This window comes from Lethenteron reissneri, chromosome 70 (assembly GCF_015708825.2).
Source record: "Lethenteron reissneri isolate LAM-NWPU_2019-01 chromosome 70, ASM1570882v1, whole genome shotgun sequence".
NCBI classification, from domain to species: domain Eukaryota; kingdom Metazoa; phylum Chordata; class Hyperoartia; order Petromyzontiformes; family Petromyzontidae; genus Lethenteron; species Lethenteron reissneri.
Genome location: NC_083848.1, coordinates 2,044,049 through 2,054,048, shown reverse-complemented (window position 1 = coordinate 2,054,048; position 10,000 = coordinate 2,044,049). Strand labels below are relative to the sequence as shown.

At 53.6% G+C, this 10,000-nt stretch overlaps 1 protein-coding gene across 1 annotated transcript in view; it reads left to right on the top strand.

Moving 5' to 3' along the window:
* The window catches only part of LOC133360949 (uncharacterized), a 20,494-nt gene that overhangs the window by 1,768 nt on the left and 8,726 nt on the right, over positions 1-10,000 (top strand). The window contains exons 2-3 of the mRNA XM_061579837.1: positions 6,619-6,913; positions 8,650-8,888. Coding sequence (XP_061435821.1) covers positions 6,638-6,913; positions 8,650-8,888 — 515 coding nt within the window. The 5' untranslated portion in view covers positions 6,619-6,637. The remainder of the gene's footprint in view (positions 1-6,618; positions 6,914-8,649; positions 8,889-10,000) is intronic.

Genomic DNA, 10,000 nt, shown 5'->3' with positions numbered 1-10,000 from the left:
TGTGCGAGTTTATGCGTCTCTGTGCGAGTCTGTGGGTCTCTGTGTGAGTCTGTGGGTCTCTGTGTGAGTCTGTGGGTCTCTGTGCGAGTCTATGGGTCTCTGTGTGAGTCTGTGGGTCTCTGTGTGAGTCTGTGGGTCTCTGTGTGAGTCTGTGGGTCTCTGTGCGAGTCTGTGGGTCTCTGTGTGAGTATATGGGTCTCTGTGTGAGTCTATGGGTCTCTGTGCGAGTCTATGGGTCTCTGTGCGAGTCTATGGGTCTCTGTGCGAGTTTATGCGTCTCTGTGCGAGTCTGTGGGTCTCTGTGTGAGTCTGTGGGTCTCTGTGTGAGTCTGTGGGTCTCTGTGTGAGTCTGTGGCTCTCTGTGTGAGTCTATGGGTCTCTGTGCGAGTATGTGGGTCTCTGTGTGAGTCTATGGGACTCTGTGCGAGTCTATGGGTCTCTGTGTGAATCTATGGGTATCTGTGTGAGTCTATGGGTATCTGTGTGAGTATATGGGTCTCTGTGTGAGTCTATGGGTCTCTGTGCGAGTCTATGGGTCTCTGTGCGAGACTATGGGTCTCTGTGTGAGTTTATAGGTCCCTGTGTGAGTCTATGGGTCTCTGTGCGAGTCGATGGGTCTCTGTGCGAGTCTATGTGTCTCTGTGCGAGTCTATGGGTCTCTATACGAGTCTATGGGTCTCTGTGCGAGTCTATGGGTCTCTGTGCGAGTCTATGGGTCTCTGTGCGAGTCTATGTGTCTCTGTGCGAGTCTATGGGTCTCTATACGAGTCTATGGGTCTCTGTGTGAGTCTATGGGTCTCTGTGCGAGTCTATGGGTCTCTGTGCGAGTCTATGGGTCTCTGTGCGAGTCTATGGGTCTCTGTGTGAGTCTATGGGTCCCTGTGCGAGTCTGTGGGTCTCTGTGTGAGTCTGTGGGTCTCTGTGTGAGTCTGTGGGTCTCTGTGTGAGTCTGTGGCTCTCTGTGTGAGTCTATGGGTCTCTGTGCGAGTATGTGGGTCTCTGTGTGAGTCTATGGGACTCTGTGCGAGTCTATGGGTCTCTGTGTGAATCTATGGGTATCTGTGTGAGTCTATGGGTATCTGTGTGAGTATATGGGTCTCTGTGTGAGTCTATGGGTCTCTGTGCGAGTCTATGGGTCTCTGTGCGAGTCTATGGGTCTCTGTGTGAGTTTATGGGTCCCTGTGTGAGTCTATGGGTCTCTGTGCGAGTCGATGGGTCTTTGTGCGAGTCTATGTGTCTCTGTGCGAGTCTATGGGTCTCTATACGAGTCTATGGGTCTCTGTGCGAGTCTATGGGTCTCTGTGTGAGTCTATGGGTCTCTGTGCGAGTCTATGGGTCTCTGTGCGAGTCTATGGGTCTCTGTGCGAGTCTATGGGTCTCTGTGTGAGTCTATGGGTCCCTGTGCGAGTCTGTGGGTCTCTGTGTGAGTCTGTGGGTCTCTGTGTGAGTCTGTGGGTCTCTGTGTGAGTCTGTGGGTCTCTGTGCGAGTCTGTGGGTCTCTGTATGAGTATATGGGTCTCTGTGTGAGTCTATGGGTCTCTGTGCGAGTCTATGGGTCTCTGTGCGAGTCTATGGGTCTCTGTGCGAGTTTATGCGTCTCTGTGCGAGTCTGTGGGTCTCTGTGTGAGTCTGTGGGTCTCTGTGTGAGTCTGTGGGTCTCTGTGTGAGTCTGTGGCTCTCTGTGTGAGTCTATGGGTCTCTGTGCGAGTATGTGGGTCTCTGTGTGAGTCTATGGGACTCTGTGCGAGTCTATGGGTCTCTGTGTGAATCTATGGGTATCTGTGTGAGTCTATGGGTATCTGTGTGAGTATATGGGTCTCTGTGTGAGTCTATGGGTCTCTGTGCGAGTCTATGGGTCTCTGTGCGAGACTATGGGTCTCTGTGTGAGTTTATAGGTCCCTGTGTGAGTCTATGGGTCTCTGTGCGAGTCGATGGGTCTCTGTGCGAGTCTATGTGTCTCTGTGCGAGTCTATGGGTCTCTATACGAGTCTATGGGTCTCTGTGCGAGTCTATGGGTCTCTGTGCGAGTCTATGGGTCTCTGTGCGAGTCTATGTGTCTCTGTGCGAGTCTATGGGTCTCTATACGAGTCTATGGGTCTCTGTGTGAGTCTATGGGTCTCTGTGCGAGTCTATGGGTCTCTGTGCGAGTCTATGGGTCTCTGTGCGAGTCTATGGGTCTCTGTGTGAGTCTATGGGTCCCTGTGCGAGTCTGTGGGTCTCTGTGTGAGTCTGTGGGTCTCTGTGTGAGTCTGTGGGTCTCTGTGTGAGTCTGTGGCTCTCTGTGTGAGTCTATGGGTCTCTGTGCGAGTATGTGGGTCTCTGTGTGAGTCTATGGGACTCTGTGCGAGTCTATGGGTCTCTGTGTGAATCTATGGGTATCTGTGTGAGTCTATGGGTATCTGTGTGAGTATATGGGTCTCTGTGTGAGTCTATGGGTCTCTGTGCGAGTCTATGGGTCTCTGTGCGAGTCTATGGGTCTCTGTGTGAGTTTATGGGTCCCTGTGTGAGTCTATGGGTCTCTGTGCGAGTCGATGGGTCTTTGTGCGAGTCTATGTGTCTCTGTGCGAGTCTATGGGTCTCTATACGAGTCTATGGGTCTCTGTGCGAGTCTATGGGTCTCTGTGTGAGTCTATGGGTCTCTGTGCGAGTCTATGGGTCTCTGTGCGAGTCTATGGGTCTCTGTGCGAGTCTATGGGTCTCTGTGTGAGTCTATGGGTCCCTGTGCGAGTCTGTGGGTCTCTGTGTGAGTCTGTGGGTCTCTGTGTGAGTCTGTGGGTCTCTGTGTGAGTCTGTGGGTCTCTGTGTGAGTCTGTGGGTCTCTGTGTGAGTCTATGGGTCTCTGTGCGAGTCTATGGGCCTCTGTGCGAGTCTATGGGTCTCTGTGCGAGTCTATGGGTCTCTGTGTGAGTCTATGGGTCTTTGTGTTAGTCTATGGGTCTCTGTGTGAGTCTATGGGTCTCTGTGTTAGTCTATGGGTCTCTGTGTGAGTCTATGGGTCTCTGTGCGAGTCTATGGGTCTCTGTGTGAGTCTATGGGTCTCTGTGCGAGTCTATGGGTCTCTGTGCGAGTCTATGGGTCTCTGTGTGAGTTTATGGGTCCCTGTGTGAGTCTATGGGTCTCTGTGCGAGTCGATGGGTCTCTGTGCGAGTCTATGTGTCTCTGTGCGAGTCTATGGGTCTCTATACGAGTCTATGGGTCTCTGTGCGAGTCTATGGGTCTCTGTGTGAGTCTATGGGTCTCTGTGCGAGTCTATGGGTCTCTGTGCGAGTCTATGGGTCTCTGTACGAGTCTATGGGTCTCTGTGTGAGTCTATGGGTCCCTGTGCGAGTCTATTGGGTCTCTGTGTGAGTCTATTGGTCTCTGTGCGAGTCTATGGGTCTCTGTGTGAGTCTATGGGTCCCTGTGCGAGTCTATGGGTCTCTGTGTGAGTTTATGGGTCCCTGTGCGAGTCTATGGGTCTCTGTGTGAGTCTATGGGTCTCTGTGCGAGTCTATGGGTCTCTGTGTGAGTTTATGGGTCCCTGTGCGAGTCTATGGGTCTCTGTGTGAGTCTATGGGTCCCTGTGCGAGTCTATGGGTCTCTGTGTGAGTCTATGGGTCTCTGTGTGAGTCTATGGGTCTCTGTGTGAGTCTATGGGTCTCTGTGTGAGTTTATGGGTCTCTGTGTTAGTCTATGGGTCTCTGTGTTAGTCTATGGGTCTCTGTGTGAGTCTATGGGTCTCTGTGTGAGTTTATGGGTCTCTGTTGTTAGTCTATGGGTCTCTGTGTTAGTCTCTGTGTCTGTGTGTCTATGGGTCTCTGTGTGAGTTTCTGGGTCTTCCAGTTCACCGTTCCAGACATTTGCATGCCGCTATCAAACCGGTTTTTTAGTCCGGCCATCCTTTATGCAAATACAGGCATGTATCTGCGATAGGAGAGTGTTTGTGTGTTTGTGTCGAGTGGTCCTGTACGGGTCGCATGCGTTAACGTTCACGTACCAGCACGTGTCCCCAGCGCCCTGTGAAGGTTACACATGCGGGTGGTGGTGGTGGGTGGTGGTGGGGGTGGTGGTGGTGGGGGTGGTGGTGGGGGTGGGGGCGGTGGTGGTGGGGGTGGTGGTGGGGGTGGTGGGTGGTGGTGGGGGTTGTGGTGGTGGGGGCGGTGGTGGTGGTGGTGGTGAGGATGAAGGTGGTGGTGATTGGGGTGGGGGCGGTGGTGGGGGTGGTGGTAGGGGTGGGGGTGGGGGCGGTGGTGGTGGTGACGGTGAAGGTGGTGGTGGGGATGAAGGGGGTGGTGGTGGCGGTGGGGGCGGTGGGGGTGGTGGTGGGGGTGGTGGTGGTGAGGGTGGTGATGGTGGTGGTGGGGGTGGTGGTTGGAGTAGTGGTGGTGGTGACGGTGGTGGTGAGGGTGGTGGTGAGGTGGTGGGGATGGTGGTGGTGAGGGTGGTGAGGGTGGTGGGGATGGTGGGGGTGGTGGTGGTGGGGATGGCGGTGGTGGTAGTGAGGGTGCTGGGGATGGTGGTGGTGGGGATGTTGTTGGTGGGGGTGGTGGTGGTGGTGGTGGTGGGGAGGGTAATGGTGGTGGAGATGGTGGTGGTGGGGGTGGTGGCAGTGGAGATGGTGGTGGTGTTGGGGATGTTGTTGTTGTTGGTTTTGGGGATGGTGGTGGTGGGGGTGGTGGTGTGGGGGGGGGCGATGTTGTTGGTGGTGTTGGTGGGGATGTTGTTGATGTTGGTGCTGGTGGTGAATATTTTCCCGGTACTTTATTTTTTTGTACCAGCGACCTAACGACCAGCTCAGGTGTGACAGCAACATCGCCTGCTCTATAGTTGCAGACTGTTTGTGTGTGTCTCTATCTCTCTCGTAGCGAGATGTTAACTACCTCCCCTGGTATACAGGAGGTCGTGGGTTCCATCCCGACCCTGCTGTATAACACTGGTCAACAACAAAAAAAACATTTTTTTTTTGGCCTGGACTTTGGCAGCGGGTTTAGACTAATTTCAGGGTGCTGATTCCAAATCTGATCTCAGATTTGCTCTATCACATCTCATTTTATGCTATCGGCATACCCCATTTTTATTGATTTTACCCGAAATTAACTCTGTCACTTATGATTGCAAGTTGTTGCGAGTCAGTGACTGCTTTAGTGTTCAAATATGGTGCTATATTTTTAGGATAGTGTGTTTATAATTTCATTTTATGTAGATATCCACATTTATTTAATATTTTTCTTCCGCAGTTTTTATTGAAAATGCAATATTTGATATCTCAAAAACCTGATGTGATAGACAAAAACTGATGCCAGATTTGAAATCAGCACACCAAAATTACATTGAAACCGTTGGAATACCTTATGCCAGAATAAGTGTGTTGACCAGTATTATTGGAGTCTGCGTCTTTCTCTCTCTCCTTGTGGTGATCACAGCGGGGATTATCGTCTCCGGTGCTTCCGTTTCCCCCCACCCCCTCCACATTTGGAATTAACTCGAACGCGCGTTCGGAGTTATTTGGCTGCAGCTGCTACAAATGTCCACAATTTGATGATGATGATGAAAAGCCCCCACTTGTCAGAGCCCATCATTTTTAAATCCTTTATATTAAGTTCGCTTGCTTGCTTGCGTGCTTGCGTGCTTGCTTGCTTGCTTACGACCGTGCAAATCTTTCGGTCGTTTTTTAACCCACTTCCTGTGATCCAATCGAGCTGACATTTTCCACACAGACTCGTTGTGCGAGACAATTAATGTTCGTGAATTTTTTTTCTCCAAAATTTTACACTGTTTAGGGAAAACAAATTAAATATTTAATTACCAATTGCTTAATACTGGCAGACAATCATCTGACCCATAGGTGGCAGCCATCTCAAGCCAGAGGACGAGATGACTCTAGCCGCCACGCATATAAAGGATTTATAGTGAAAAACTTTGTTTTTACGGGTTATACTTATTGATGGCCAGTTCGCCGATAAACAAAACAGTTAATAGGCGAGCGGGGCTTAACCTGGAAAGCTAACAAATGATTACTTTCGCTTCATCCGTTTACTTTCGAAGCCCCTTTGTCTACATTTCACTCTAATTTGCACTCATATCGGCGCTGTTTGCGAGTATTGTTTATTTCGTTGTTGTTGTTGTAGTAACGCAGCGAGGTGTCGCAGTCGTGTATTGGACAATCATCTCGGTCAGTCAACCCATGGCACCTGCGTCTGTCACGTGACCTCCTGCACCTAGCCTGGCACAGCACAGCGCTCAGATCTATCACGTGACCTCCTCCTACCAGCGAGGCGTTGTATGCATGGTGGACTTCATTCGCACCGTACGTAGCCAACCGTGCTAATAGGAGGCGCCTTGAAACTTGACGATTAAAAAAAAAAATTTAAATAAAAAAAATGTGAAAACGATTATTTTATTATGTTTTATTTTTATTATTTTATTACTTCCCTTCTACGTGACTTTACCGAAAGAACCAAGAAGATGAATCCCTGCAGTCACGAAAGCTTTAAATGGAAAGATAAAAAAATGTGTTTTTATCACAATACAAAAAAACAATAAAATGAAAAAACCTACGAAAAAACTACCACCTCACAGACGCACCTAGCCTGGCACGAGCGACCCTCAACCTCTGCCAACCCTCCCCCCCCCGCTCAGGCAAGCGACCCCGTCCGCAATGAGCGCTCCACCGGGCAACCGGGAGGCCGTCACCCGCTACCGGATGGTGTCGGTGTTGAACGAGCGGCTCTCGTTCGAGCGCGGGCAGAAGATGCGGCTCCTGTCACCGAGCGCCGAGCGGGAGCCTTGGTGGCCACGTGCCGTCGGTCACCGCGACGGCACGGCGGGGGAGTCCGTCGTTGCGGCCTGGTGCCTCTGCCAGGACGGGCGCGGGAGGGTCGGGCTGGTGTCGCGGGACTACCTCGACATGAGGGGCGGCGACGGTGCCATCATGGTGAGTGTGGTGGTGGTGGGGGTGGGGGTGGTGGTGGTGGATGGTGGTGGTGGTGAGTGTGGTGGTGGTGGTGGTGGGGGTGGGGGTGGTGGTGGTGGTGGTGGTGGTGGTGGGGGTGGTGTTGGGGGTGGTGGTGGGGGTGGTGGGGGTGGTGGTGGTGGTGGAGGTGGTGGTGGGGGTGGTGTTGGGGGTGGTGGTGGGGGTGGTGGGGGTGGGGGTGGTGGGGGTGGGGGTGGTGGGGGTGGGGGTGGTGGTGAAGGTGGCTGTAGTGCAGGTGGTGGGGGTGGTGGTGGGGGTGGATGTGGTGCAGGTGGTGGTGGCTGTGCGGGTGGTGGTGGGGGTGGCTGTGGTGCAGGTGGTGGTGGTGGTGGTGGGGGTGGTGGGGGTGGTGGTGGTGGTGGTGGGGGTGGTTGTGGTGCAGGTGGTGGTGGTGGTGGTTGTGGTGGTGGTGGTGGTGGTGGAGGTGGTGGTGGTGGGGGTGGCTGTGGTGGAGGTGGTGGTGGGGGTGGTGCAGGTGGTGGTGGTGGAGGTGGATGGTGGTGGTGGTGGGGGTGGCTGTGGTGCAGGTGGTGGTGGTGGGGGGGTGGTGGTCCGGCAAAAACAGCCTCCTACCTCCTCGTGGTGCCGGACGGCAACGCTGTGGTGGGCAGTGCCGTGGTGGGAGGGCCAATTTTAGATTAGCTTTTCCCTTCATGGCGTCTGTAGCCACCACAGCGGCCAAATGGGGGCTCTGGACTGGTGCAAAGAACTGGTAGCCCCTCCACCTTCAATTATATACCACTAAACTACGATGTAAAAATATTATTAAGCTTGTGTCGGAGGCCCGGGGGGACAGGCATTCATGACTGAATCGTTACCCTCGGGGCTCCTCCAGAAGCAACAAAAGGCCACTTCGGATGGCCATGTAGAATGTTCGATCGCTCACTACGGAGGAGAGGCTGACACTCCTTTGTCGGGAGCTGGACCGGTACGCCTGGATCTCTGTGGTATTCAGGAGGTCCTGTGGACTGACTCTGGCTCCTGCCACCATGAGGGGTGGACAGTCCTCTACTCGGGGCAGGAGACTGCCAAACAACAGGGAGTGGGTTCTTCTTCTGAACAAAAGAATGAAGGGGGCGTGGGAGCGTGGTGGTGAGGTGTGGGAAGCTGTAAGCCCCAGGCTACTTTGGGCTCGCCTTCCCATCAAGCAGAGGCGAGGAGTGGTGGTCGTGGTTACCTATGCCCCCACCGAAGACGAACATCCGTGGAGGGATGCAGGCAATGCCGATGAGTCAGATGCCTTCTATGATCTCCTGTCACAGGTGCTGGCTAAAGTGGCCCCTCGGGATAGAGTCATCCTGTTGGGTGACTTCAATGCCCGAGTTGGTCATGATGCTGGCACCTGGTCTGCAGTGATTGAAAGGCATGGGCCAGATCAGCTCAATAACAACGGTAGGAGGCTGCTAGATTTTTGTGCAGCCCATGGGCTTGTAATTACCAACACGCTGTTCCGGCAGTGGCGCATCCACACAACATCATGGATGCATGCCGGGTCCAAGCAACAACATCTGCTGGACTACATAGTGACGGAACAGTGGATGGGGGTCCATGAATATGATGATGATGGTAGTGATGATGATGTTGGTAGTGATGATGGTAGTGATGATGATGGTAGTGATGATGATGGTAGTGATGATGGTAGTGATGATGATGGTAGTGATGATTATAATGATGGTCCCTTCCAATACCCCCTACAGGAGCCAGCCCCTCGTCTCCCCAATGGCCGCACCTCGTCCACCAGCACCACCTCCACCTCCACCACCACCTCCACCACCACCAGCTCCACCACCTCCTCCTCGTCTGGAGACACATTCAGGGCCACGGCTGACGTGACACAGACGGCTCCGTGGGAGGTCTCTCTCTGCCGGGGAGAGCTTCTTGCCGAGGTCGTCGAGAGGAGCACGGAGACTTGGTGGCGAGTGAGGAGGAAAGATGGGTGAGAGTCGTGGGAGGGGGGGGGGGGGGTTTGGGGAAAGTTGGGGACTTCCTTGGGGGGGTTGGCGAGGGACACGAGGCAATATCCCAGGGCTTTTGGGGATGCGCTATTGGATAAACGACAATGAAGGCCGGCACGGTGACACGTGAGGGGGTGGTGTGTCCGGCACCGCATCCTCCCGGCCGCCTTTGTCTCTTTCCGTGGCGATGATGCTGATGATGAGAAAGAGACACGTAGACTCGAAATATACAGCAGCAGCAGCAGCAGCAGGCTTCATCAGTGTCGGGATCGACCTCACGACCTCCTGTATACCAGGCGAGGTAGTCAACATCTCCTAGCCACCGTGATGATGATGAGAGAGAGAGAGAGATGCAAACTCCAAATATACAGCAGCAGGCATCGTCAGGGTGCGGATCGATCCCACGATCTCCTGACTACCAGGCGAGGTAGTTAACATCTCCTAGCCACCGTGATGATGATGAGAGAGAGACACAAACTCCAAATATACAGCAGCAGGCATCGTCATTGTGTGGATCGAACCCACGACCTTCTGCATACCAGGCGAGGTAGTCAACATCTCCTAGCCACCGTGATGCTGATGATGAGAGAGAGAGAGAGACGCAAACTCCAAATATACAGCAGCAGCAGGCATCGTAAGGGTGTGGATCGATCCCACGACCTCCTGTAGACCAGGCGAGGTAGTCAACATCTCCTAGGCACCGTATCGTTGCTCGTGGCAACATCCCAGGGGGCTGTGTGTGTGTGTGTGTCTGTGCAGGGGGGGGGGGGGTGCGTACCTGCGGAGTTGATCTACACCAGAGGTCGCAATCGGGTACCCGATACCTGTACCCTACCCGATACCCGGCCGGGTACGGGTAGCCGGGTATCGGGTAGGGTACGGGTACCCGATTGCAACCCTGGTGCGGCCGGGTACGGGTACGGGTAAGGAATCAAAACCCGTTTGCGACCTCTGATCTACACACGTGGGTGTGCGCGAGTGAAATACTGGATTATAGAGGGACGTTTCTTCTACAAACTCGCCAATCGTAAGCGAGCCATCATTTGAGGGTATTTTCTTTTTTTTGGGGGGGGGGTGAGGGGCTGTTGGATCG